This window comes from Meles meles, chromosome 12 (assembly GCF_922984935.1).
Source record: "Meles meles chromosome 12, mMelMel3.1 paternal haplotype, whole genome shotgun sequence".
In the NCBI taxonomy this organism is placed as follows: Eukaryota; Metazoa; Chordata; class Mammalia; order Carnivora; family Mustelidae; genus Meles; species Meles meles.
The window spans coordinates 26433492-26461393 of NC_060077.1; the positions used below are offsets into that span (position 1 = coordinate 26433492).

The following is a 27902-nucleotide window of genomic DNA, read 5'->3' on the forward strand; positions in this document are numbered from 1 at the left end:
GGAGGGGGCTGCCCCTCATTCTGGTGAATAAGACAGTATCTAGGTCAAGTAGAGAGGGCCTAGATGGGGCCCACCCAGAAGGGAACCTCCAAATGTGGGCTCCCAAACTGGGCTCTGTTTGCTTCTCCTGCTGTGTGACCTTCACAAGTCTCTTCCCTCTCTGTGTCTTGGTTTTCTCAGGGGTAAAGTGGAACCACCCCTCAGGGAGATGGGGATGAAATAAGATGACACCTTTTTTTTTTTTTTTAAGATTTTATTTATTTATTTGACAGAGAGAGATCACAAGTAGGCAGAGAGGCAGGCAGAGAGAGAGAGAGAGAGGAGGAAGCAGGCTCCCTGCTGAGCAGAGAGGCCGATGCGGGGCTCGATCCCAGGACCCTGAGATTATGACCTGAGCCGAAGGCAGCGGCTTAACCCACTGAGCCACCCAGGTGCCCCAAGATGACACCTTTTAAAAGAGTCTGGGAGTGTACTGGCCCTATCTCTAGATGGGGTTGAGGTGGGGTGGGTGGGTGGGTGGTCACCAGGATCTGGACAGCAGGGCTGTGGGGCTCTGCTGGGGCAATAGGCAGAAACTACTTCCCTCATAACCCCACATCACAGTGGGTAAAAGCAAATTCTGGGCTCAAAAGGTGCTGGGATGAATCACAGTTCCACCATCAGCTGTTGTCCTCAACTGTAAAACGGAACAGCTCAAATGGTCGTTATAGGGAATATATATGCCTGGCACATGGCAAGTACAAAATAAAAAAGCTGTAGTTGTTTTTATTTGACCGACAGGACTCCAGACCCCACTTCCCGGGCTCCTTGAGCAGGTAGGATCCAATGACCCTGGATCTGTGGGTCGGTGGGAGGGTCCTGGGCCTCCAGCACGAAATACCGGGGATCGCCCTCCCCAGTGGATCTAAGTTTCTGGGTCCCCTGGTGACTCCTGGTGTTGTCTTGGGCGTGTTGGATCTCTCTGGGCCTGTTTCCCCCACTTACTGAATGAGAGTCTGGCCTCCGTATTCCCTATTTAGGACGCTAGCGCAACCAAAGGCGGTCCCTGGGGGGCGGGGTGGGAGAGGCTCGGAAGGGAAAAGCATGACAGATAAAGGCAACGTCCGTCCAAAAGTGTGTCGACTGGGGAAGGATAGTTGTGATGGATCCTACTCCACCTGAGATGCTCCTCGAGATGCACTAACATAGCGTCGACGTGCTGCCCGGTCACACTCCCTGCTCTTAGGTGGCCGGGGCCAGGTGTCCCGAAAGCAGCTTGGGAGGCAGCAAAGCCCTACAGCTAACGCGAGAAGGGGGCGGAGTCGGGGGAAGGGACAAGGTCTCTCGAACAAAGAGGAGGGCGGAGAGGGGCTGTTCTGAAGACTCCACGAGTCGGACGAGCCCGCGCCACTTACCCCGGCTTTGGGCGCCCTCCACTACTTTAGTGCGAAGCTGCGTCCTCCTGCCCACGGCTGCCCAACCAGCCAAAGTCGGGGCTGCAGTGGCGCCTAGACTACAATCCACTACCTGGCCCGCGTAGGGCGGGGCCTGCCCTGGGGGCGTGGCCTTCAAATTGAATTTCCCCAATGGGGCACGAGAATGGGCGGAACCCTCCCAAGAATTGGCTGGCGCGGCGGCGAGGGGCGGGGATGGCAGGGAGGCCGGCGCGGCTGGACGGGCGGTGCTAGCAGAATCTCGGGGACGGTTGCTGAGGGGGATTGGGATCCCGGTCGCGGCGCCTTCCGCCTGACCGCTCTTACTCTATCGGATCCCGAGCGACTTAACCAGAGCCAGCGCCGAACGGGTGGGCCGGACTGAGAGGTGGGTGTGCAGGCCTCTGGGAGGCACCGGGACCCCCGACGGGTCCTGGGGGTGGAACCCGGATATCTGGACAGGGGTTCTGGGACTCCCAGACTTGAGAGCTCCCACCCATCCACGGGGACTGTAAGCCATGGCATAAGGTTCTAGACCGCGGGAAAGGATACCACCCACAGACCTTCAGGAGGTTCCACGAACCTCAGGGTCCCTGGTCTGCGGGGGCACACACTTTGGGGAAGGTCCCACATTACTCTAAGGCCTCTCTCAATCCCTGGGGACCGCAGACTATGTGTGTGACAGGGAGCTCTGGAACTGAACTGGGGCAGCGGCGGGAAAAAGGAGAAAGACACTTCCTATAGTACCCTGGCGTCCTGGTTTACGCATTAGGGAACCCTGCCCCACAGGAGACATGGGGGAACTCAGAGTGTTCACAGAACCTATGTCAGGTGTTGCTGAGTGGCACTTTGGGGGGATTACCCGAAAGTTAGTAGATAAGAGGCAAGGACCCCAACAGAGGGAAGATGGGTGGTTGACACCTATCCAACCCTAAGGGGATGGGAAAGGCAAGTAGTGACTTGAAAAGGCAGGGTCTGAAGAGCCCCAGCTGTGTGGATTAGGACATCCCACCACCACCAGAACCCTTCACTGGATGGGGTGACTCGACAAGTGAGTGTTCTGGGGAGGGGGAAGGCATAACTGAGGAATGAATCAGCACGAGGTGGGGGGGGGGCAATCCTGGGGCCATTTCAGTCACCATACATTAACTAAGCATCTATGGTGTGTCAGGCTTTGGGCCCTCAAATTCCATAAAGACTTGAGGGCTGAGGAAGGAAGGAAAGAGCTGGAAGTTTAGGCCAGGATTTAGGGGGCCATGATGGGCAGTGGTGGGGCAAGACGGAGTGTCCTGAGCCCCTAGGGGCACTTTGGAAGGGGGCTTCAGGAGCAAGAGGGGGCCTGAATTTTGATTAAATCCATTCTGCCCTGGGTCTTTGGGATCCTTCTCTCCGCCCATAACAAATCCCTGGTCCTTTTCAGTCCTCACTTTGCCTATCCAGAGGTTGGATGGATCAGGTTCTGAAGGCCATTCTAGCTGGGGAATTCAATTCTAAGTGTGTAAATTGGCAGGAGGAGCTAGGTGCCTGGACACCTGGCTTCATGAGGTCTAGGCAACTGGCATTAGGGGGAGGGCAGGACGGGGAGAAGAAAGGAGTGTGTATAGAGGGCTGCCATCAAGAACTGGAAGACAGGATGTTATCTCCAAATGGATTAAATCACCTGGGGAAATGAGGGGCAGTGGCAGCATTGATTTGGATATGGGCACAGCCTACAGCCAGGGAGCCTGAGCTTTCCCTCCAGGAAGGAGCTGGGCAGGCCCTGGGGATAGGTGGGTGGGGCAGGAAACTGGAGTCTGGCAGGCACCCCCTGGTGGTGAGCAGGCTGTGGTGGGCCTTAATCCAGGTCTCTACTCTCCCTGTGAAGAGCCCAGTTTAGGCCATGCAGCAGGCTAGCCTTAAGTTAGCTGGGCTTGAACCAGGGACTCCCACCCTTGGTTTGTTAAGTTTTCAGCATATCAGCCTAGGACTGAGGGAAACTCCCAGCTCAGAGCCACAGGGAGCAAGGATGGGACCCCAACAGGGTTAGAGAGGGAAACTGAGGCATGGAGCCCAAGTGCCTATGTTTTCCAGAGGTCCCAGCATGCCTAATTCATGTCTGTCTCCTGCAGAATTCCCTGAGCTGTCAGGTGCCACAGGCACTGGAGATCTCACGAGGAGGGGACGGACAGAGGTAGGGTCCAGCGAGATGGCGGATGAGGCCTTCGCCGGGCTGGATGAGGGAGCCCTGCGGAAGCTGGTAAGTGGCCCATTCATCCCTGCTGTGATGACAGGCAAGCCAGGTCAGAGGCAGGGCCTGTCCAGGCTACCTCTCAGCTGATGAGGGGAGGGGTGGAGGGAGGGGGCAGGAGGACGGCTCAGGAGAACAGGACTAAGCCTGTTATGCATGACTGATGCCGCGCGGACCCACTAGCATGTGCCTGATCATGCCGGGTGCTAAGGCCTGGTCCCTCCCAGGCCCCCACTGCCACCACCTGTTTAAACAGTAACTGCTGGGGACTCACCCATGTGCAGCTACAGGTGTGGGGAGGCTAGATTTGCTCTCCCAAGCAACTGCCTGGGCAGTGCGTGCCCCTGGAAGCTGGCCCAATGATAACAGTAGCAGCAATGATTAAAAATGCCAGGGCACAGGAGTGTCTGGGTGGCTCAGACTCTTGGTTTCGACGCAGGTCGTGATCTCAAGGTCCTGGGATCCAGCCCCACATCTGCCCAACCTGCCCCCCCCACCCCCAGCTGGAAGTCAGCTTGAGGATTCTCTCTCTCCCTTGGCCTCTCCCCCTGCTCTCACACTCTCACTCTAAAATAAATAAATAAATCTTAAAAAAAAAAAAAAAATGCCAGGGCACAGCACGGGTCAGGCTAGGCTGGGTGCTAGACCATCTCACAGAAGCTGTGACTATAGCAGCTTCAAAAGCCAGGAGGGCACTGTGGCTCAGAGAGGTGAAATCACTTCCCCCAGGGCACCCAGCTACAAAGAGGGTGTGCCAGGATCCAAACAAACCCTAAAGAGAACCATGGGGGACCAAGTCTTGGATAAGTCAAAGCCAGAAGAGCCCATAAAGAGGGAAAGGCCCTTGGGGGGCCTTGGGGCCCCTTATAAGCTCTGTGATTTCTAGTGTGTCATTTTTCCCTCTCTGAGCCTGTTTCTTTACCTGAAAAATGGGAGCGGGAGATCTGTGCAAACATATATCCAGGTCCTAGAGTTGGCATGGGGATAGAAGGAGGCATGGGCCCATATCTTAGAGTGGAAGAATAGGCCCACTCTTTTCCCAGCTTCCTGATCGCCCTACCTAAACATAGCCCACCCATCCCCGTGCACAGAAAGGCTGTAGGGCAACACAACAGGACACACACGGGAACCACTATCAGGGGCAGGGAGCTACTGAACTGGAGGAGGGGCCAGAACCCCGCCCCCCAGTCCTTAACCTTTGGGGGGGGGGCAAATTAAAGATTTACCTTTCCTAGGAAAAGGCTAGTGACCTACCCACCCCTATACCATTCTTCTGGAGACAGGAGTCACTGGGCAGTGGCCAGTGTTGCCATGACGTACCAAGGCAGTCAGCCTGTGTGCCCTCAGACCAGCCCCTTAGATTTTCTGGGTGTCTGCCACCGCCACAGCCGGCCGTGTGGCGGATTGGTTTTCCAGAAGTTCCCACCACGTCAGCTCGACCCCCTCAGGAAGTCAGCTGAGGGTAATAGAGGCAGAGCGTGCCAGAAAGAAAGCCAGGCCCCTGCGCATCTCCGTCTTTAGGGGTCCCCTCAGAGGCTCAGGGCTCTCCACTCGCCAACCCCGACTGGGCCCATGTGGGCTCGTAAAGAAGCCCAAGCCCTAGCTGCTGTCGGCCCAGCCCCGCCCCCTCGCTGTAAAAGAATTAACTAGACGTTGCCCATCGTCTTGGGACCGCGAAGCAGCGCAAGGTCATTCCCACTCCAAGACCGGTTCCTCCAAGGCCGGCGCCGCCATTACTTCGCCCGCCTGGCTCCCGCCGGCTTCGTGGCAAGAACGAGGGCGTCCCAAGCCGGGCTCCTCCCCGCAGAGCCGGGCCTTATAAGGGAAAGCTGGCTGGCGCCCCAGCTTCGGGCCGATTCGGGGACCCGGGCAGCAGCTTCCGGCCTACGCTCCCGCACATTCCGGAGGACGGGGCGGGGTGCCTGCGTGGGATGGGGGCATTTGGGGACAGGCACGCCGCGTGTCCCTCTGCCACATACCCGGACGCCCTCCGCCTCGGTCCCGGGGTTCGAGTTCAAGCTCCGGCGCTCACTAGCTGGGTGACCTAGGGAAACTGCTTAAATGCTTTGATTTTCTCTCCGGAGCCGGAGACATTAAAGCAGGAGGTGGCGGGGGCTTCCTGTCTAGCTCCCCACCGGGTGCCCAGTTTGGGGCGGCCCGGGAGGGCCGTGGGCGGTGCCCTGGGAAGACTGGCGGTTGCGGAGCCCGTGGGCTTTCGGCGCCCCCTGGCGAGGCCTCGCTCCATTGCCGGCCGGTCTCCTGGGGCAGCTGGAGGAGCTGGGACTGAGGAAATCCCTGGAAAGTCTTCTGTGTAGTGCTGGTGGGGAGACCGAGTCCCAGAGAGATGCTGGGGCCTATCAGACCCCACCCCCCACTCTCCAAGAGCGAGGACAGAAAGGCCCGGAGACCCGGCCTCCCAGGAGGAGGAAGTGCCCTCTTTCCTCCCGGGAGAATTTTACTGGGCAGTTTCGGAAACCGCCGTATCCTCTTCCCCTTCCTTCTGGTGGACGATGGCTCTTTGTACTTCCTTCCCTCCCTCCCACAGCCCCCTCCACACACAACGGTGGGGCTTGAGAGGGCGAGGAACATAAGCCACACAACAGGGATACTGTCGGCTGACAGTATCCGGGCTCAAGGGCAACGTCATGCTGGGGACAACCAGTAGCATGAGGTTGTCCTTCCCCCAGCCCGGCTCCACTCATCTGGAGGGGGATCAGCTGGAGGATCCTATTTTCCAGATGGGGACAGTGAGGCTTCTCAGAGGTAGCCAGGTTTCCACATCACGCTGTTTTTAGGGTTAAGAACCCCATCTCTGGAACCCAGCGCATTCAGAAAAGGTACCCAGGAGACAAGAAGGCTAGACATCTCTTAGCCTCTTTACCCTCTGTACAGGGGCACTGAACCAGTTGACCCCTCAGACCCACAATCTCCAAGTGTACCACAGACAGCTCTAGTTCTGAGGCCAGGATTGGAGGGTGGAAAGGTAAGCCTCTTGCTCCCTCCCTCTGCTATAATAGGCCCCCTTTGGCCTTTATAGTTGTCTCTAGTCCAGGCTAGAGAGGGTTCCTTACACAGTGGTGCCAAGGTCCTTGAGGTACCCACCATGGCAGAGGGACCCCAGCAACAAAGATACCTTCAGCTCAGCTCAAGGCTGACCCTGGAGTCAGAGAGACATGGGTTTGATCCTGGCTCAGGTCATTTGGCTGTGAGCAAATGACTTCTCCCCCCTTGAACCACAGTTTCCTTATCTGTCAAATAGGAGTGATAAAGTACCTAGGGTTTCTGTGAGATTAGGACAGACTGGGGGCTCAGTGCTGGGTCTGTCATAGAGGTTCCCAATAAATGTTACTTATGCGTCATATCTTACACTTAACTTGCCCTTGCCTTTCTCTCCTTCTAAGTGGCTGGAACCACGGAGGGGGTGATGTTTACTACATGTACAGCTATGCAGGGGGACCCCAAGTCACTGCCCTCATCCCCACCCACTGCCCTGAGGTGGGAGCAATTGTTCCTTTTGGCAAATGAGAAAACCAAGACACAGAGAGGTCAAGGACATGTTTCTGACCACCCAGCCAGGTACAGACTGAGGCTAGAGCAACCTGGGGGTTCTGGTCTGAACCTCAAGGGTTCCTCCCATAGCTTCTCAGAAATGTGGAGCCTGAGGGACTCATGGAGGGATCTGTCCCCCAGAACTCTCCTTACTCTTTTCAGACCAGGGCAAGTGACCTGATGGCAGATTGGACAAACCCATACCCCTGCTGAAACCTATCCCCACCACCACTTGGCCCCCTGTCCTGGAGTAGGAAGGAATGATGGGGGAGGAAGCTATAAAGGAAGGAGGTAGAGCATTCCTGGACCCTACCCCCGAATGATTTCCCTGGGCCAGTCCTCTCTCTCTTGAGCCACAGACTGTAGAGGGGAGAGATGTGGGGCCTGGGCAGTGGGGAGCGCAACAGAATTGGCTGACTGCCCAGCGAAGGTACCCTTTCTGAACCTGGTTAGACCAGCCACCCCCAATCTTCCAGGGATTGAGGGGCTAAGAAGCTGGTGGGAGCACCTGTTCCCCCTTCCCCCCCGTTTATACCCTCTCTAGGGCCCTGGGTAGAGCCTAGTGCAGCTACATTATCTGTCTGGGGAGCTGACCCTCCTACTCTGGGCCCTGGAGCCTTTGATGGTGGTTAGGACTGGGTCAGTATGGGGGGAAAAATAGCCTCTAGCCAGACAAGAAACTAGGACTCCTGAACATCTGCTTCCGCGTAGGTTTTCCCATCAGTCCAACGTGGATGAGGCTGCCACCCTCAGCAAGACTGTAGTGCTTTGGGACAGATCATGGGAATCTTCTTGCTCACATGGTGGACTCTAGCCATCCTAAGCCCGCTTTCCTCCCCAGGGACCCTGTTGGGAGCCCATAGGGTGGCCTCACTCCTTCTGACTCCCAGGCTGTTTTAGGGGGTTCGATGAAGGACTCTGAGACAGGAGTTAAATCTCAGGAAGCAATGCCCAGGCGGGCGGTCACTCGCCGCCCACTCTGTAAATGATCATGCAGAGTGGGCCATCTAGCAGCTCTATTTCCATGGGCCGGGTCTCCCTGAGACCCTGGGTGGGTGGGAGGGCAGGCTCGTGACAGGCATGTGGCAGAGAGAGTAGACACAGACCACTCATTGTGGCCCAGGCCAAGCTGTGGGCAGCTGGTGCCCGCCCTTTGCCCCAACAGCCAAAATGACTGGCCCCTCGCCCCCGCCTGTCCCACAGCTGGAGGTCACAGCGGATCTGGCTGAGCGGCGCCGCATCCGCTCAGCCATCCGGGAGCTGCAGCGACAGGAGCTGCAGCGTGAGGAGGAGGCCCTGGCATCCAAGCGCTTCCGTGCTGAGCGGCAGGACAACAAGGAGAACTGGCTGCAGTGAGTGGCCGGGGGCTTGGTCACACAGGTGGGAGGAGGCTGCACTGGGGGCTCAGCAGGTGTTGTGCAGGCAGGTGGGAGCACAGGTGTGTCTGCTCCCCAGCTGGGTGTGCAAAGGGCAGCAGAGGCAGGCATCTGGAATATGCCGGAATGTCTATGGGTCTGGACCCCTCGCCAGTCGTGGATTCCTAGACACACCCATGTCAGTAGCATGTCGAGCCCGTGGTCTTAGTGCTCACGTACACAGGCATATGTGTGCCAGTGTGTAGCCAGAGGGCATGCACTGCCATCTGCCCCCCTGCCAAGGTTCTGGGTACCTAGTCCTGGCTGCTGCCCTCAGCCCGCATCCTCTGTGACCTCGCTATGGCAGTGGGGGTCAGAGTCCTGATGTCCCCGCAGCTCTCAGCAGCAGGAGGCGGAGCAGCGAGCTGCTCTGGCGCGGCTGGCTGGGCGGCTGGAGTCCATGAATGATGTGGAAGAGCTGACCGCACTGGTGAGGCCCAGGACAGGGCAGGGGATGGGGCAGGGCGGGTGAAGAACCAGACTCCACAGTCTAGCTCTCACGGCCTGCTTCTCATCCCCAGCTGCGAGGTGCTGGTGAGTATGAAGAACGCAAGTTAATCCGTGCTGCCATCCGCCGCATAAGGGCCCAGGAGATTGAGGGTATGTGTCCCGCCCCAGCCCCGCCCTGTGCCCTGCTGCTCGCCACCCACATCCCCTCCTGGCCACTCACCTGTCGTTTTTTTCCTTCCCTTCCAGCCGCCACATTGGCCGGGAGGTTGTGCAGTGGGCATGCCAAGAGTGGCTCAAGAGAGGAGAGCAAGGGGCGGGCAGCACAGAGGCTGGAACGGTGTGAGGTAAGGAAGGTGGGCAGGGTGGGAGGGTAGCCCAGTGTCCTGCGCCCATGGATGCCAGCAGCAGAGAGCACCAGTGTGTCTTTGCTAGGCTAGTACTTGACTGGGGATGGGTGGTGTCTGGGGGACACTAGGGCTCTGTCTCAGGCCTCTTCCTATTCTCCTGCACAACTTCTGGCCACGTGTCCCACACAGTCCAGGCTCTGCATCTAGCCAGGTCATCCCCTCAAAGCCATCTTGTCTATACTGCTCCCGAGTGTGTCTCCCATTACCACCCTGCTGGCTTCCCAACTTCCATGCCTACCTCTCACCCACCATGGCCATCCGGCCCTCCATGGCCATCCGACCTCCGCTCTGTAGCCAATGCAGTCTCCCTGAAATGCAAATCTGACCCTGGTACCTCCCCAGCTTAAACCGATCCTGAAGCTGTCCCTCCCTATCCAGAAGCCCACTTCCTGACTTTGGCTTATCAGGGCTTACCTATCACACCCCTCCTGATGGGTGGAGCACTGTTTGGAATTGACTATTCTCTAGGGAGTGTGGGTGAGAGGTCAAGCTGTGTAGATTCCTTAGGTGGCCAGCAGAGGCCGCTGGGTCCCAGTCCCTGAAGGACTACCCCCACAGACACACACACTGATTAGCCTGGCTAGGATCCAGGGGTCAGGGGCCTCTGCTCCAGGGATCTATTAAGGCCGGGAGTCCCCAGCAGGTCTCTTGTCATCCCCGACCCTTGGCATAGGATCTGGTCCTCTCCAAACCACCCTCGACTAGGCAGTGCCGGGAGGCTGGGAAGTGAGGATCAGCCTGCATGCATGTGCGGGTGTGCCCATGGGAAGCTCTGCCTACCCCCTCTGCTTTGCATGCCCTGCCCTGGGCACCTGCCAGTCTGGGGAGCCTTGGCTGCATCCTGTGGATCACCCACAGGTGCCGGAGCCAGAGAAACAGGAGCAGCAGGCAGAGGTCCCAGAGCCAACCCCAACCCCCCAGGGTACCACCCGGGATGTGACCACAGTGACACTCCTGCTTCGGGCCCCACCTGGGGGCACACCCAGCTTACCTGCCTCGCCCGTCAGTTCACCCACCACTGCTTCTCCTGAGCCTCCACTAGAGCCTGCTGAGGCCCAGTGTCCTGCTGCTGAGGCTGTGGGCAGCCCCGAGCCACCCTCCAGGCCACCCAGAGCCACCAGTCCTGAGCCCCAGGAACCACCAGCCACCCCCAGCACTGAGAGGCAGGTGGTCAGCAAGGTGAGTCTGGATGAGGGACAGGGATACCAGGCAGGTGAGCTCCTTGATTTGGGAGTCAGGCTCTGCCTATGCTGTGTTTCCCCTGCAGCTCCTGCCTGGCCTCACAGAGCCCCCAGCTGTCCAAGGTCCCACCAAAGGTCCCTCCAACACAAAGAGAGCAGGTGAGGGTCCCCGCAGAGGTAGCTATAAGCCTCCCCTTCTGTGTCTGGAAAATGGGCTCTAGTGCCTAGACAGCTTCAGCTTCTTCAAGGCTAGGCAGTCCCTGACACTCCTCCCACTGCCCTGAAGTGTCCCCACCCCCAGCCTGGCCCGCCACCCCCCCCCCCCAACCCATGGCCAGAGGCCTCCCAGCAGCCTTGAAAGGCAACGGGCTTCAGGCACATTCTTTTCCCCAATAAGGGAGTGCGCCCATCTCCCAGCTGAGACCATGGGCAGTACTGGCCCCCTGGGGTGGGGGGGGTTCCCCCACCCCCATCAGCAGGGAGGATCTGGGCACCCTTCCTCCAGCCCAAGCCTGGCCCCAGCCCCCAGGAGTGTCCAAGTCAACCTAGGGTCAGTGTGGGAGGGAAAGGAGGAGCCTATAAGCTAGATACAGCTGAATGGGGAGGCCAGGAGTTAAGGAGGTACAAGATGGGATGGGGAGGCTGGAGTACAAGAAGAGGATGGGAGGCTGAGGTGGTGTGGAGAAGAGAACTATGAGAGGTGGAACCCCCATAGCCAGTTTCCTTTATCTTCCCCCACCTGGCCACCACCATTTCTCCAAAGTGCTAGACCCGGCTGGACCCCGTACCTGCCAACGCTCCCTGTCGGTGCTCAGCCCCCGCTCGCCAGCCCAGAACCAAGGTACTACCTGTTCCCACTTCTGGAGACTTGGGGCAGTCCCTGGCCCACCAAGTCACTGATAGCCCTCTTAATCCCTTCTAGAGACCCGCACCCCTGCCGGTGGACCTTCCCCATTCCAGCGGGCTGGCTCCGTGCGGGATCGTGTGCGCAAGTTCACCTCTGATTCTCCCATGGCTGCCAGGCTCCAGGATGGTCCATCCCGATTGGCCCTGGGTTCCTCGACCCCCGCAAGACTCCTGGGCCCCTCCCACATCAGCACTACCCCTGCCTCCTCTTCCAGCGGCTCCTCCTCACTGGGCCCCAGTGACACCTCCTCCCGCCCCAGCAAGGAGCCACGAGGAACAGCCAGGCCCCTGGCCCAGCTTCAGAGCTGCCCCGGGGAGGAGGGCCCCAGGGGGCGGGGCTTGGCTGCCAGGCCCCTTGAAAACGGAGCAGGGGGGCCCGTGGCCCGCTCAGAGGAGCCCAGTGCCCCGCTTCCCGTGCCTGTCGGCATTGCCGAGCCAGGGGCCAGTATGAAGACCACATTTACCATCGAGATCAAGGATGGCCGTGGCCAAGCATCTACTAGCCGAGTGCTGCTGCCCACAGGCAACCAGAGGGCAGGTAGGCCTCCCTGCTCTCTCGCCACTGCTAGGAAGGAGTGTCTGCAGCCAGCCACCCACCCAGCTCTGCAAATAGGACCAGCGCTGTGGCCAGGGTTCAGGGTGTCTCCAAAGGCTGTGCTGGGAGCAAGGGGCACCATTAGCCTTGGCTGGCATCGCCCTCGCTGCAGCTGATCTGACAGTAGCCCTTCTCCCCCTCCAGAACTGACGCTGGGGCTCCGGGAGCCTCCCACCCTCCTCAGCACCAGCAGTGGGGGCAAGAGCACCATCACCCATATCAGCAGCCCTGGGACCCTGGCCCAGCTGGGTAGCATCACTCACGTCACCAGCTTCAGCCATGCCTCCCCTGGTAGCCGGGGAGGCTGCAGCATTAAGGTGAGCCCCTCCTTACCCCACCAGCCTCATGATCCATCAATCTTCTATAGACTGCTTCAGGATGTAGGGCTAGCGGGGTTCCTCTGCTCCGCTTCTCCTCCATTGCACACACAGGGAAACTGAGGCCCGGAGAGATAAGATGGCTACCTATAGTCCAGAGCCAGTTGGCAGCAGAACTAAGGGCAGACCCAGCAGGTGTGTCAGGAGCTTACTCTGTACTGGCCTCAGGCTTCCCACATGCTGGTGTGGTCCTTACTCCAAAACTGGTTGGTTCATTCCTAATGAACAGATGGGGAAATTGAGGCTCAGAGAGGGTGGTACGGGCTTGCTCCCTCTTCGTGTAGTAGCCCCAGGGCTCCTGCTCCTTTCCAAACTGGACCTCAGTCCAAGAAGCAAAGCTGCTGATCTGCTCATCCAAGATCAGCCTGGCCTCTTAGGAGATTGGAGATTAGTGATTACCATCTGCGTCTACATCTCAGGGGGGTTGAGCAGAAGCATGGGTGGGGGGATAGGCAGGGGGAGGCAGCAGCCTAACAGGTGCCGCGGGAACTGAATACGCCGTACCTTTCCATTATTCATTCCCGAGCCTGGGATCAGCCGGCTGGGAGCTCAGCTGGGGAAGGGACTCCCCAGTGGGCTGTCTGGCTGCCCAGGTAATGTCCTCTTGGCTTCACTGGCGACTGAATGGGCCTTTGGTTGAGGTGAGATGGCTAGAGCCAGCTTCGGGTCTTCTCGGGGGTGACTAGAAGAGGGTGGGGGCAAGAAAATACCCTTTCCCCCTCAGAGCAGGACCTGTCTGCTCTCTGCCAAGAGAGTGAGGGGATGGTGCCCTTGGGGTGGGTGGGAAGTAACAACAGTGAGTCTTGCGTCTAATGCCACCAACTCACCTCAGTTTCCCCATCTAGAATTGAGGGAAAGCAGAAAAGTGCCTCAAATGGACTCAAAATCTGTGGTTGGATCCAAGGACCACAGGCAGGCCAGAGAATGTTTATGTCAGGGACGAGACACTTATTCTAGCACATTGCTCAAAGTCCTGCCTCTCTGCCTCCATTTCCCCCATTTGCTCAAGGCTTTCTAAAATTGCATGGCCTAAAGACAAAGGAGCTCAGGCTCTGGCGTCTGGCAGGCTGGATCCTCACAGCTCATGCAAATGGTGGCCCAGGCAGGCCCATTCCTTGCTACCTGCCTCCATTCCCCGATCTGCGGGGCATGGGGCTGTGGCCTTGGTAGTCCTTCAGAACCTATGCAGTGTTGCTGTGCTGCCCGTCTGCGATACGTGCAGGGCCAGGGCCAGGCCTGGCGGTCTGCCTGCTTGGGCAGGCTACCCCTCCCCCACAACCCCCTCCACAGGGAGCCCAGAATAGGTTTCTATTTGGGCCCGGGCCCCAGCCCCAGCTGGCGGGTGGCAGGCTGGGAGGCCGGGAGGCCAGCAGGGGCGGGGCAGGCCCACTGCCCTTGCCTTCGCCCTCAGGCCAGCTGCAAAGACTCTTGACACTGCCAGCCAGAGGCAACTGTCCCTATCCCTGTCCCCATCGTCACCCCACCATAGAACCCCTGCCATCACCATGCCAGGGGTCCCAGGGCCCGGGTCCGAGCTGGCTGTGGCCCTTGAGGAGCGATTGGGCTTGGCGTTGGAGGAGCTGCGGGCAGTGGCTGAGGCTGGCCGGGCGGCAGTGACCCAGGCAGCTGAGGCAGCAGTCTCAGCCATGGAGCCCGTGGCCCGGGCCGCTGAAGAGCTGCGGGTGGAGACGGCAGCGCTGAGCCGGCGGCTGGATGCACTGGGCAGGCAGGTGGAGGTGCTGAGCCTTCGGCTGGGGGTCCCACTTGCGCCTGACCTTGAGCCTGAGCTGGAGCCCAGCGAGCTCCTCCTGGCTGCTGCCGACCCCGAGGCCCTCTTCCAGGCGGCTGAGGATGCCGGGACCCCCGTGGCCCACCCGCCTGCCTTCAGTACCCGCCGCCGCTCCTCTGCCGGCCTTGCCCGCAGCAGCAGTCTCGTAAGTCCCTCTGGGCTGGGGAAGCGGGGTGGAGGGGGGAGTGTTGAGGGGGTTCTGTATCTGCTGAGGGTCCTTAAGATATGTCTCTACCATCTCTGAGCCTCAGTTTACCTATCTGCAGAGGGATGCTGGTGCTCCAACGCTCAGGCGAGAGGGTGCCAGGCTCCTGGCCCTGAGGCATGCTTGGTGGCTGTCCTAGCAGCCCTTGGCCAGGCCCCAGCCCCCACCGCCATCCCTACTCTGCCCCAGCCAGGCTGAGTCTCCCCAAAGCAGCAGCTGCCACTTCGGCTCTCCTTACCCTCACAGCAGACAGAGAGGCCCTGCCAGGAGAGGAGGGGCTGTGATAACTGGGCTGGGGGCTTGTCTGCAAGTGGCTGGAAGGTGGCCTGGGAGGGGTAGGGCACTGAGTTGGGGCTGCACTCCCCTTAGAGGGAGCAGGGGCAGGCTTCAGAGAGGACTTGGCTCTGAGCAGACCCAGACAGACACCTGGTCAGGAGCCCAAGGGCCCTGGTCCAGCCCCTTTGGGGCATGTGTGTGTATGTACATGGCTTGTGCTGCCTGGGCACTGGTCCAGGAGGACCCAGGCCTTGGGAACTACCAGCACAGCCTGCCTGGGAGGGGGCTGGGGATGAAGTACCAGAAAGAACTCAGACTCAGGAGTTAAGGTACCTGCAGCTCAGACCCCAGGCTGCAGGCAAGTCATGTAGCTACTCTGAGCCTCAGTTTTCCTGTATGTTAAATAGGGACAGTAAAATCCCTAGTGTTTATACAATGCTCACTACCAAATGAAAGTCACCAGTATTGGTACCATTGATCGTACTAACACAATTCCAGGGAGATGGGAAGCCCTATGGCAAGGCTGTCAGCACTTGTTACCTGAGCCTGACCACAATATGACCATCCTCGCATGGGCAGTCTGACCAGTTGGTGGTTATTTCCAAGGCTGTGCCAACAGACCCAGGGCTTGGTCCCCCATCCCCTGGGGACAGGGTTGGTTTCATCTATACCCCTCCTTAAAGTGCGTGCCTTCTCCCCGCCCTGCAGATGGAACCCGAGCCAGCAGAGCCCCCCTCTGCAGTAGTGGAAGTGGCTAATGGTGCCGAGCAAAGCCGAGTGGACAAGGCACCAGAGAGGCGGAGCCCGCTGAGTGCTGAGGAGCTGATGGCCATCGAGGATGAAAGCATCCTGGACAAGATGGTGTGGCCATATCTGGTGGACTAGGGGTTGGCAGGGGTCAGGAACCAGCAGTCAGCAGGTGGGTAATGATAGCGGTTCTCTGTGCAGCTGGATCAGACGACAGACTTTGAGGAACGGAAGCTCATCCGGGCTGCACTACGCGAGCTCCGACAAAAGAAGAGAGGTAGAGAGCCCCTTGCCCCACTCCAGATCCAGCTGCTCCCTTGCCCAGGTGCTCTGGGGTCCATTCATGGACACTCTAGTTCAATAAACTGCCCTACCCAGATGTTCCCTGCCTCCTTCCCCCTGGATCCAGCTTCTCCCTTCCCTAGCCCTGCCTTTCCCCCTGGCTACTCCTGTTATACCAGCCCCAACCAGCTTCTCTTCTCCTTCCTAGACCCAGTTACTCCCTTTCCTAACTACTCTGTCTTGGATCCCATTGCTTCCCCAAGTACTGCCAGCTACTCCTTCCCTGAATCCAAATACTCCTTTCCCCAGCTGCTTTTCTCTCCTTGAGAGCCACTGATGACCTCTGTAGCCTCTGCCCCTCACCCAGCTTCCCCTTCCCTGAGCACAGCTATTTCCTGGATCCAGCTATTCTTTCCCTCAGATTCTAGATTCACTTGCTGCTCTAGATACTCTCTGAAGCTGACTGCTTCCTCCAGGCCCCACTGATGACCGCCTAGCCCCTATGCTCACCCGCCTACTTCTTTAGGCCCAGTTACCCTTCTCGCCAGCTTCTCTTCTGACCACTCTTTCCCTGGATTGAATTACTTCTCAGGTACCCCCAGTTACTCCCTCCTTGGATCTAGATATGTCTTCTCCAGCTGCTCTTTTCCCCCTTAGACCCATTAAAGACCCATTCAGCCACCAGCCTCACTCAGCTTCTCCTTCCCTAAACTCTGCTACTTCCGTCCTAGATCTGCATATTCATTCACTTGGGAATAAACTAAACTACTCATTCCCATAGGAACTCCCTTCTTGGATCCAAATACTTCCCCTTTGAGTGTAGCTAGTCCATATTCCCTTGTTCCTGCCTGAGTCCATTGCCACCCACCACACCCCACCCCCTCCTGCCAAGTTATAGCTATCTCCTCACCCTCAGCTACTCCTAGAGAGGGCCCTTGTCCCCTGTGTCTTCCGTATTTCTAACAAGTTGCCCTCCACCCCGTCTTGTGTACCCTGTGTGCCCGTGCATATGTGCTGTGTGGGTGATGGGTGGCCCTTCTGGACATGCATGGGGCTTCCCCCCTGCCACCCCCACCCCGCCCAGACCAGCGGGACAAGGAACGGGTACGGCGGCTGCAAGAGGCACGGGCCCGGCCAGGGGAGGGCCGTGGCAACACAGCCACTGAGACCACCACGCAGCACAGCCAGCGGGCAGCTGATGGCTCAGCTGTCAGCACTGTCACCAAGACCGAGCGGCTCGTCCACTCCAGTAAGAGGCCGAGCAGGGCTCGGGGCTCCAGGTGGGAATATAGCCAGCCCACTGGCCCCATGCCTCACATTCCTCCTCTCACCCCCTGCCCCTCCAGATGATGGCACGCGGACGGCCCGCACCACCACGGTGGAGTCCAGTTTTGTGAGGCGCTCAGAGAGTAAGGCCACCTGGTGTCGCCCTGTGCCTGCCTGCTTGCCCACCTCCTCAGACTCTTCCTCAGGCTCTCTCTCCGTATCTTCACCTGTGTGTCTCTGTCCAGCAGTCACTTTCTCTTCTCTGCCTGTGGCTACCACCATCCCCCCCTCACAAACCCCCACTCTGTCTCCTGACGTTCAGCCCAAGCCCTCACCCTGCTCCTCTTCCCCTTTCTTGCAGATGGTGGCAGCAGCACCATGGTGCAAACCAAGACCTTCTCCTCATCGTCATCCAAGAAGATGGGCAGGTGAGCACAGGTACCCATCCCCAACTACATGGTACCTCACTGCACACCCATTCAACAGAGGGGTAGAGACCATGGTGCCGGAAGGTAATAAGCATACAGGCAGGGAGAATCAGAGCAGGAATCCAGCCACTCCTGCTCCCCTTGTGATCTCTCCTGACCTGCAGCCACACCACTGGGGAGGCCAGAGATTTGCTCAGGGTCTCCCAACTCTGAGTGCCAGTGATGGCGTTGAGCCCACAGAGAGGCGTGCCTGCCCCTGAGCTGCCTGGTGGCCCTGCCACTTCCCAGTGTCTGCAGACCACGTCCCATGTCACAGAGCACTCTGCACCTTATTCTCATGAGGGAGGAGTACACCTCTATCCTACAGAATATCTTGGGGCTGGTAGGCTCAGAATGCAGGCTGGGAACCAGTGGGGTTCAAGAACTCTGAGTCAGAAAGACCTGTGATCACGTTCTTGCACTGCCCCCCCCCATGGCCTCTGAAACCTGAGGCCTGTTTTCTCAGCTTTAGTGGAAATGGCAAGGGTCCTCCCTCCCCTTGTGATGTTTAAAATGGCATATAGGAAAGGCTCAGTAGGTTTGAGCTATTATTATTACCATCATTCTGATTATGCTGGTGGGCATTATGGATAGTGTCCAGAATCTGAACTCACCTAGTAACTTGATCAGAGATTGAGCCTTCTCAGAGAACTCCCCAGGGCCCAAATCTGTTGAAAAGAGTGGCTCCCACCTTCATGTCCTTTGAGCTTCAGTCTACTCTGCAAAACTGGTGTGATGAGGATGCCTCCCTTGCTGACGGGTGTTGCTGGTGGTGGATATACCTAGGGGTGTAGAGTACACGACTCCTCTCTTGGCAAGTGGGGGTTGAGGCTCAGGAGGAGCCTAACAGTCACCTCCCTACCCCCCAGCATCTTTGACCGCGAGGATGAGGCCAGCCCGCGGCCCGGCAGCCTGGCGGCACTCGAGAAACGCCAGGCAGAGAAGAAGAAGGAGTTGATGAAGGCACAGAGCCTGCCCAAGACCTCGGCCTCTCAGGCGCGAAAGGCCATGATTGAGAAGCTGGAGAAGGAAGGCGCAGCAGGGTGAGTGGCGGGGGCGTGGCTGGGCGGGGCCTAATGCCCGCGTGGGGCGGGTCCAGAGACGGGAAGGCGCAGTGGTAGCCGTGCTGGGAGGGGCCTGAAGGACGAGGAAGGTGGGGCCTGGGACAGGCTGGGTGTAGGCGCGGAGGCAGAGGTCCCTATGGTCATGTGACCCGGCCTCTCCCGCCCCCCCCCCCCACGAACCCCAACGCACACCTACAGCAGCCCTGGTGGACCCCGCGCAGCCGTGCAGCGCTCCACCAGCTTTGGGGTCCCCAACGCCAACAGCATCAAGCAGATGTTGCTGGACTGGTGCCGAGCCAAGACTCGTGGCTATGAGGTGAGCTCTGTGAGGCCAGGCAGCCTAGCTTCTTTCTTCTACCCCCAATCCCCACCCCGCAGCTCTGCATCTATCTCTTGGCAGAAGTCCTTCTCACATTCTGTGCTTTTCTCAGCCCCCATGCCTGGCAGGGAGGATGGAAGCCCTCTGTGGGATGAGGAAACGGGCTAAGTAGAAGGGTCTCATGAGGGCGCAGTTCAGAGCCAGACCTCACCCTTGGAGTCCCCCTCACTGCTTTCGGAAATGGGAGTTGGGGAGCTCCGTAAATTTCTATTAGCAAGGGAAATAGTAGGGGAGGCATGACCATGGTCTTAGCTGGGTGGTGCTGGGCTTCCTGGTGGCTCTGTGCCAATAAGTAGCAGATGTGCGAGTTGACAAACTGAATGGAAGGATGCTCACATTCCCACTGCCCAACCGCTGTGCAGCCTTGGGCGAGCTACAGGGCCTTTCTGACCCCAATTGCCCTACGTCTGGAATGCCAAATGCTGGGGGCACAGAAGTTACGGGGAAGCTGACCGGTCCTTCCACCACCCATACATAGCACGTGGACATCCAGAACTTCTCCTCAAGTTGGAGTGATGGGATGGCCTTCTGTGCCCTAGTGCACAACTTCTTCCCTGAGGCCTTCGACTATGGGCAGCTCAGCCCACAGAACCGACGTCAGAACTTCGAGGTGGCCTTCTCATCTGCTGAGTAAGTGTGGGCCCCAGCCCCGCTGGTGTCAGCTGGGCATCCGTGGCTACGCATCTGGGCCAGACCCAGCTGCCCCAAGGCCCCCTGGAGCTGGCCAGCCGCACTGTCAGACAGCGGCGGAGACCCCCTTCCCCAGAAAGCCCCTGCCCTCTCTACCCTGCCCACCCGCCGCTGAGTGTGCCAGGTGCCCGCCGGAATGAAAGGAGCCGCCGGCCCGCCTACCAGCCCCTGCCAAGGCCCACCAGGTGGCCCTGTCCATATCCCCTCCATCCTCCCTCTGCCCCTTCCTCCCTCTCTCCCTTTCTCTGTCCTGCTCTCCTCCCACCATCACCAGAGCTTCCTGCTCCCACGGGATCCCGGCTGGAGATTCCAAAAGGAGGCTCCTGGCCCGGGCCCCGGGCCCGCCCAGCCTATATAGGTGTTGCCAGAGGCTTATATAGGACATCAGCAAGCCTTCCACTTTGGAATCGTTACCCCGTCTGCTCACCTCACCCTCAGCACCCTCCATCTGTCTTTCCTTTTCTCTTTCTGGTTCCCCCAGATTTCTTCCTCTTCCCCCTCCCCCACCTCCTCTCACGCCTCCCTCACCCCCCATCCCTGGGGCACAGCCCTCCTCTCCAACCTCAGTTGCCAACGCCATTGCCCCCCCCCCACCCCGTTCCCGCTTGCCCCGAGAGTTCTCTGCACCTGTGACTGGTCTGGCCCCCCACCCCTGTCTGCATCGCACACCATTAGTGACGGGTAGTGAGCGGCACGTCCACAAGGGGGAAGGGGCATGCGGGGAGGGGCCGATAGACTGCAGCACTGAGAACGTAACTGAACTCTTGTCTCTGTGTGTGTGTGTATGTGTGTGTCTCTCTGTTCTCCTACCCTTTCTCTTCTCTGCCTCTTCCCCCTCTTCTCTCCCGGGCCCTGCCTCCCCGCCCCTTCCCGGCCCCCTACCCTCCCCAGGACCCATGCGGACTGCCCGCAGCTCCTGGACACAGAGGACATGGTGCGGCTTCGAGAGCCTGACTGGAAGTGCGTGTACACGTACATCCAGGAGTTCTACCGCTGTCTGGTCCAGAAGGGGCTGGTAAAAACCAAAAAGTCCTAACCCCTGCTCAGGGGCCCCACGGTGAGAAACGCCGCCTTGCCCACCTGTGCTGTATCTGGAATCTACTCAGAGGGGCACAGAGAGAGAGACCCGGGAGGTGGGTGGGGGAAGCAACTGGACCCCAAGAAGAGCCAGAAGGAGTCAGACATGGCTGGTAGTTCAGGGTCCAGCAGGCAAGACCATTCTATAAAGGGGCAGTGATCACCCACATAAGCAGGACTGAGATGGAGCAAGTCTAGGAGGGAACCCCGGGGGAGGCACCTGACTCGGCCTGCAGGCCCAGGACAGCTGTCTGAAAAAGTACAAACTGAGCTGGGATCTGAAGGACAAGTTCAGGCTAAAGGAGGGAGAGGGAGTCCTGGAAAGAGGGGTGAGCCTATGCACAGGGCTGGCGGCAAGAGGGATGGAGAGCATGGCACACCCAGAAGGGAAGGAAGTTTAGTCTGGTATGAAGGAAAGAAGGGGTCATGAGAGTCTGAACTACCTCCTGAGGACAAGAGTCATAAAAGCTTTCCAAACAGAGAAGGGATGTATGTTGTCTGGTAGGCATTTTAGAACAATGCCTGGATGAGGGATGGGGAGGGAAGGAATGGGCTAGATAGCTGGAGCAGCTTAATAAGAAGCAGGACAGACTTCTTCATGTATCCAGCTGAGGAGAGAGAAGGAGGCTCAAGGAATCTGCTAGGCCTCCAGTTTGGGCCCTGGGGACCTGGTGGTGCTATACTCATTGGAGAGCTCAAGAGCGGGGACAGTGTAACAGGAAGATGTTTCTGGATCTCTAAACCAGCTCTGGCATTTTCTCTCTAGTCACCTCACCTCAGAGCCACAGTAGAGAATTCAGGTCCTGAGCTAACTGTCCATTCCAGATAAGCTGCTCAGAGAAGGAGAAAGGTGGCCCGGCATCCTGGAGGTTTTAGGTCAGAGACAGGGCCAGAAACTGGAACTCCAGACTCCTCACTTAGCGCATCACTTTCCTTACCCCATCACTTTCCCACCTATTGTGTAGAGAGAAGAAAAGACAAGGCTTGGAGTGAGAGGATTGCCCAAAGTAATGTGAGTCAGGGACAGAGCTAGTGATGAACTCAGATGCCCCTCAGAGCCTGGAGCCGGGGCGGGGGTGGGGGGGAGCGGCAAGTCAACATGTGCACACATATACCCAGAGAAGCCGTGCAGGTGAGGGGAGGATGGGCTTCGTTCTGTCTCCAGGTCATATATGGACTTAGGAGCTGCTGCCCAGCAATCTGGCCTGGAAGGAGAGGGGCCCAACCCAGCCCTGATCCGGTTGGAAAGTGTGACTCAGCCATGCTGTTGCTTGAATTGCCCTGTGTTTGGCCTGTCACTGGGGCAGCTGGAGCCCTGAGCCGTGAGCCCCAGTGTAAACAATGGCTTTATAAGGTCTCCAGGGAAGACACCAGAGGTGGGAGGGAGCTCCATGTTGGGGAGCCCGGGATCCCTGAAGAGATAGCCACAGCTTGAAGAAGCTGCAGAGAGAGGCTGTCTTTTTCCCTATAGTAGAGCCAGGGAAATGAATCCAGCCAGGGCCAGAGATGACCCCAAGGGCACCATAGCACATCAGCAACAGAGTCAGAAACCACCTCATACATCCTAAGTGCTCCCAGTTTCTCCCATGAGGCCGAGACGTTGTTGCTATAAAGATGGAGAAACTGAGTCACAGAACAGGGCAGAGCTTTATCTAGCACACACAGCTGATTAGGGGTACAGCCTGGACTGAAACAGAGGTCTCCTGCCTCTCAAGGTTCTTCCATGAAGGAGTCCAGGTGTGCTGGGAGTAGGCCCCAGCCCTACCATGGTCTCAGGTTTGACTTTGATCAAGGCACAAGATGAGAGGAGGTAGTCCTGGACCCTTTGGTGTGTTGGCAATAGAAACAGTTACTGCCCTTATGCCTTCCCTGCCAAAGGAAATTCAGTTAACATGGATGTGGGAGGGAGCAAGGCAGAAAAGGTCTTGCTTTGGGAGAGGAGGGGGAAATGGAGCCAAAGAACAAACACCAGGTTTAGAGCTCTGGGCTGTCAGTTGCCTAGTGGCTGTAGCCCACTGACTCCAGAGTGGGGAGATGGCTCCTGCAGTAGGGAAGAGGGGGCTCCAGGTAGATGTCAACATCCAGGGCTGGGTGCTTGAGTCCCAGGAGGCCCAGACCTGCACCTACTAAGCTATGGGTCTTGAAATATGCCTCCTGATCTGTGACTCAGTTTCCCTATCTGTAAGTACAGCTAGCACTCTGGAGGATGACAGAAGGGCGGTCCTACCCTTGAGGATGTTGTAGGTGGTCCTGTCTATATTGGTTGGGACCTTCATCTGCCTCCCCTGCTCTACCCAAGGCAGGTGGTTAAGAAATAACTACTCCCCCCCCCCCCCCCACACACACACACTCATTGTCCTCCATCTTATATAGCAGGATTGTCCCCTCGTGCAAGGATAGGGGTTCCCAGGCCTTTCTGCAGGAGATGCTAGGACAGGCATCTGAGAGCTAATCCAGGGCACAAAGGGTTACAGGGGCAGGTCCTGACTGCAGAGAAAGATTTCCCATTGGTAAGGCCCCACTGGATACAATGGCCAAACCCAGAGGCTTGTGCCAGCAGGAGTGTGCCATTGAGGCTGTGTAGGAGATGGCCCTCCAGAGAGAATATGGGTGGGATCTGGAGGCAGGACACCTCCCCCCAACCCGGGGGGCTAGGAGTAGAGAGGTGGACTGCCCAGAGTCGAATGGGGCATGGCACCCCTCTCCCATCTCCACCTCCACCTCCCTGGCCTGGCTCCCATAGTGAAGCTTCTAGGCCTCGGTGAGTGGGGCCTGAGGTTTCCCGTCTTCCCGGAAGGCATTTACCCCCCTTCAGTCAAGAATCTGGAGTTTATGGAAGACCTAACAGGCTGCAAGCAGTGAAAAGACCTCCAGGTAGAGGGTAGCCACAGGAGGTGGGGCCGGCGCTGACAACCACACCCCCCCCCCCCCCCGTGCCTCCTCCCTGCAGGATGCTGGTGGACTGCGTGCCCCTGGTGGAGGTGGAGGACATGATGATCATGGGCAAGAAGCCCGACCCCAAGTGCGTCTTCACCTATGTGCAGTCGCTCTACAACCACCTGCGGCGCCACGAGCTGCGCCTGCGCGGCAAGAATGTCTAGCCTGCCTGCCCGCACGGCCCGCCTGCGGCAAGCTGCCCCCACCACCCAGGCACCGTCCCCTCCCTGTGCGCCTGCCCACTGCTGCCCTGTCTGTCGCGACACCCTCCCCCGCATACACACGCTGCGTTTTGATAAATTATTGGTTTTCAACGACTCTGACTCCTCTCTGCCTCTCTTGGGCTTGTTAAATTCAGGGCAGCTTGGCAAGGGGTGCACACATCCCCACTCCAGCAGCCAGGTATTTGGGTCTCTCGGGAGTATTAGGGGGGCTCCTATTCCCCACCCTCCCGCAGCAAGGAAGGAGTCGAGTCTCAGTTAATGCGGAAGAGGATTTAATTGATCTGGGTGGGGAAGAAGGGTTAGGAGGTAACCCCAACTCCATCTCTGCCGGCTCCGGGACGAAGCGTCGGCCCTCAGCGAGGGAAGTGCTCCCGGGACGCTGAGCGCTTCATTCTGTCCCCAGGGCTCAGGCGGGGGCGTTGGAGGGGGAGGTTTGGGCCCGCGTTGCGGGACTTAAAGGTCAGGGCGATCCGGAGCGCCTTCGGCGGGCTTGGCGGGCGCCTGCAAGTACTCAGGAGGAACAGGTTCGTCGGGCGCCGCCTTGCGGTAGAAGCCGAGCTCCTGCACCAGCTCATTGATCTCCTCGCGGGTCATTTCACTGAGCGGGATCCGCTGATGTAGAGGAGGGGTGGGGTCAGTGCGCCTGGCCCGCCCCCCGCCCCCGCCCGACTTCTAAGGCCTCACCTCTAGTTCTTCGTAGCGGTGGCCCAGCAGGACGAGCTCTGGGTCGGCCCCTGGAAGGTGTTTCATTACCAGGTTGTGACTGGAGTTGTTAAGGTGTGTGGTGGTGACCCGAGGCAGATGGGGATCTCCCACCTATGAACAGCAGGTGAACAGCTCTGCCTCTTTTGCCCAGGTAGGGCAGGGATCCCCCATTTACACGTGAGGAAATTAGAGTTCCGAGAAGTAAGGGGCCCTCTTCTCGGCTCCTGTGTCTGCGGCAGTCATCACTAGTCAATTTCTCTTGCCTACCACCTAGGGAATCGCTGGGCAGTCACTATCAATCAATTCCACTTGTCAGATGAAAACCCTATCTCTGAAGGTAGGGGAAGGAAATTCTCCCAGATCCTCCTCCCCACTCACCCTTCCCCACGACGGAAGAAGGATACTATAAAGGGATGTCCTGGGTGACGAAGGCCTTCACCTGGGGAAGAACCAAGAGAATCAGACCCCAACTCCTTCCAAATACCAGCAGGAAACTGAAGCCAGCTGAGATTACACATTCTTGACTCCCACTCCAGGGAACTTCCCCCCAGCTAATCTGTAGGAATATGTTACCCATCCCCCAAGGGACTGATTGGAGACAAAGCTGGAGACTCATTTCTTCAAACTTACCTCCTTCAGGGTTGCCTGGCTGGCTCAGTTAAGTGCTGGACTCTTGAATTTGGCTCAAGTCATGATCTTGGGGTTGTGAGATCAAGCCCCAAGTTGGACTCTGTGCTAGGTGTGGAGCCTGCTTAAAATTCTCTCTCTCCCTCTCCTTCTGCCCCCCTCCCTCTTTTAAAACAAAAAACAGCAAAACAACTTACCTCCTTCAGGCGATTCAGCTGTCATCCTCCACAGGTCTGGAAGGGGACAAAATCAGATAGGTCAGGAGTTCTTCATATCTTCCCAAACACACCCTCAAGACCATTTCACCGTACTCCCAGAGTTCGGTGGGGCTGTGGATGACCCCTGGAACAGCAGTTCCCAAGGTGTGAAGATGGAATTCCCTTATGACAGAAGGGGGAAACTCTGTACAGACAGGAAAACTGAGGCTTAGGGCCATCAGAGAAAAGAGAAGCAAGACGAGAGACCCAAAGTGCTTATCAGCCTTGGGGCTCTTGCTTGCACACCTTACCACTGACTCACTCCCAATGCCCCAAAGAAATGATTACTTCTCTCAGGCAGTAGAGTCCTGGGCCTAGACTTTGGCCCCTAGAACCTCAGGATGGAGGCAGGCCAGAAGGAAACATCCCTGAATTGCGCTGCAAGACCCCATTAGAGATACCTCCCATCTGGTCCCTACCTAGTCCCATGCAGAGCTAGGCCTCCATCTGGTTGCTTCTGCAACATGGGAGCAACATGGGACGATGTGTAGGCCCCTCCCTGCACTCCCAGAGGGGAGGGACACCTCCAGCAGGAGTCCAGACCCCAGGACCACCTATTCTAGACCTCCTTCCTCCTCCCCGGCCTTCTGTCAGACAGAAAACTAAGGCCCTAGAGGATCTGTGATGGTTCAAGTCACACAACAAAACGGGGGCTCTGACGGTTAATTTCCCCACAGAGGAGGTTGGGGGCTTGCTGCAGAGTTAAGTGTTGGTAATGCAGTTGGCTTTTGCATTGTAGGGTAAGCGCCCAGAAAGTCGTCCCTCCCTCTGGGAAGGGAGAGACAAACCGGAACTGGGGTGGGGAAGGAAGTCCGGGAAAAAGTGGAGTGATGGGACGATGTAAAGTTAGGCTCCAGAGGGCAGGTTTGGAAGAGTCACAGGCTGGGAGTAGAGTTAGGGGACAGGGCCAGTATGTCTGGGGACCCAATGTCCAGGCACATGGGAAATTAGGGAGGAGTTCGGTTTTCCAGGCCGCAAGATCGGGTGTCTCAGGCTTCCACAGTGGGTGCTGGTGCGTCCTGAGGCTGGGGAAAGGAAGGGAGTGTCCCGGCCCTGAGGGGGACCTGGGAGTCAGGAGGGTCCTGGGGCCAAAATGAGCGGTGATTCCAAAGCTAAGGGGCCACAGGGTTGGGGGCAGTGGTCCCTGAGCTAGGGATCAAAGCACTCACCTCTACTCGGGCCCGGGCCAGGCCGTGCAGACGGTTCCAGTCGGGCCGGAAGGTAGTGACCGCGGCCGCGAATGCCGCCAGAAGCAGCAGCAGGGGCGGTGGAGGCAGCGGGAGGTGCATCGAAACCCGGCCGAAGAAGATCCGCAAGATAGAGACGAACTGCCGGACCACTGCGCCACGTCTCTGTCCGCCGGCTGGTCCCGCCCCGCCCCGCCCCGCCCGAGGCCCCGCCCCTAGCTGTGAGTCTCCGCCCCAGGGTGGGCTCTGGGGCCTTCAGCTCTCTTCTGGCAAGGTTCGGAATCTTCTGCGGCTCGGGATCTTTTGAGGCCTTCAGGCCTTTATTTTCCCACTCCCGAGAGGTCCACGCTCCCTCTGCCAACCGAGAGCGCAGACGCTAAGGCAGGATGCGGCCAGACAGTGCCCCTTTGTGCCAGCAGGGGGCGCGGGAGGGTTGCGGACGGACAAGGGAGTTTCTGGGCCAGCCACTTGACTTGAGGATGGGGAAACTGAGGCTGGGGAATTCTTGTTTGTGTCTTTAATTTCTTTGGGTGAGATTCCGATCTAGGTTTCAAATCCCTGGAGCACACATTATGGCGGAATGTGGGTTATTACGTGCTCTGTAGGGGCTGGAAGGATAAAAGGGTTAATACACATAAAGCCCTTTAAAAGAGTCCGGGACAGTGTTAGCTTTCATTATTTTATTTCTTACCTCATAAAGGCCCCCGTGAACTCCGTTTTTCAAGTTGAGAAACAGGATCAGAAAGGTAGACCGATGACCTTGTGGATCTGGGAATTGAACCTGAAACGTCCCTGCTCATTTCATCAAACCAAAGATGACTAGATAAGGACGCCTCCTCCCCTCTTTAAGCCTGAGGCAGACAACAGCAAATTGATCGCACTGCTCTTTGCTGTTGAATCTAGACTGAGAATCAGAATCCTTCTCAACATCAAGTCAAAGCTGCATTATGACTCTCATGGACCCCTAGGCATTTTTGCCTTCCTGGGCCTTTTCCTTCATTAAACAAATATATTTTTTTAAAAGCCATTTTAAAATAAATTTAATTAATTAGTTAATTTTTCAAAATGGCATTTTACAACGGCTTTAATTTTTATAAAATGTGAATATAATCCTGGCTGGATTCACTATTATATATCTATTTTTTTTCTTTCAGTTTTAAAAGAAATTAAAATTAAAACATGTTCATAACCTCTAAAAGTATCT

General features: G+C 57.8%; 2 protein-coding genes across 6 annotated transcripts; one reads left to right on the forward strand and one right to left on the reverse strand.

Moving 5' to 3' along the window:
• The first annotated feature begins 1650 nt into the window (after positions 1-1650).
• On the forward strand, positions 1651-24015 carry SMTN (smoothelin). Of its 4 annotated transcripts, XM_046024800.1 has the most exons (21): positions 1651-1800; positions 3521-3648; positions 8392-8540; positions 8940-9033; positions 9125-9203; positions 9300-9397; positions 10319-10639; positions 10728-10800; positions 11384-11482; positions 11564-12085; positions 12287-12459; positions 15498-15650; positions 15738-15813; positions 16903-17067; positions 17165-17227; positions 17446-17512; positions 18421-18594; positions 18814-18931; positions 19473-19624; positions 20576-20741; positions 23712-23849. In XM_046024800.1, exons 2-20 carry the CDS (start codon positions 3598-3600, stop codon positions 20718-20720), a joined length of 2772 nt encoding a protein of 923 aa, XP_045880756.1. In that variant the 5' UTR covers positions 1651-1800; positions 3521-3597; the 3' UTR covers positions 20721-20741; positions 23712-23849. The 4 variants fall into 4 exon arrangements, with proteins under 4 accessions (XP_045880756.1, XP_045880755.1, XP_045880757.1 ...); XM_046024799.1 differs by lacking the exon at positions 20576-20741 and having other exon boundaries at positions 23712-24015; XM_046024801.1 differs by lacking the exon at positions 20576-20741 and having other exon boundaries at positions 11405-11482; positions 23712-24015.
• Positions 24016-24162: 147 nt separating this feature from the next.
• On the reverse strand, positions 24163-26916 carry SELENOM (selenoprotein M). Of its 2 annotated transcripts, XM_046024805.1 has the most exons (5): positions 26681-26903; positions 25452-25487; positions 25032-25066; positions 24607-24685; positions 24167-24534 (listed from the first exon to the last, which is right to left on the reverse strand). In XM_046024805.1, the coding sequence occupies exons 1-5, from the start codon at positions 26798-26800 to the stop codon at positions 24376-24378; spliced, it is 429 nt and encodes a 142-aa protein (XP_045880761.1). In that variant the 5' UTR covers positions 26801-26903; the 3' UTR covers positions 24167-24375. The 2 variants fall into 2 exon arrangements, with proteins under 2 accessions (XP_045880760.1, XP_045880761.1); XM_046024804.1 differs by lacking the exon at positions 25032-25066 and having other exon boundaries at positions 24163-24534; positions 24607-24738; positions 26681-26916.
• Positions 26917-27902: the final 986 nt, after the last annotated feature.

Coding starts and splice junctions, on each gene's coding strand:
- SMTN (XM_046024803.1), top strand. CDS start 3,598: ATGGCGGATGAGGCCTTCGCCGGGCTGGATGAGGGAGCCCTGCGGAAG. Junction 3,649..8,391: donor AGGGAGCCCTGCGGAAGCTG/GTAAGTGGCCCA, acceptor CCTGTCCCACAG/CTGGAGGTCACAGCGGATCT. Junction 19,625..23,711: donor GTGGCCTTCTCATCTGCTGA/GTAAGTGTGGGC, acceptor TCCTCCCTGCAG/GATGCTGGTGGACTGCGTGC.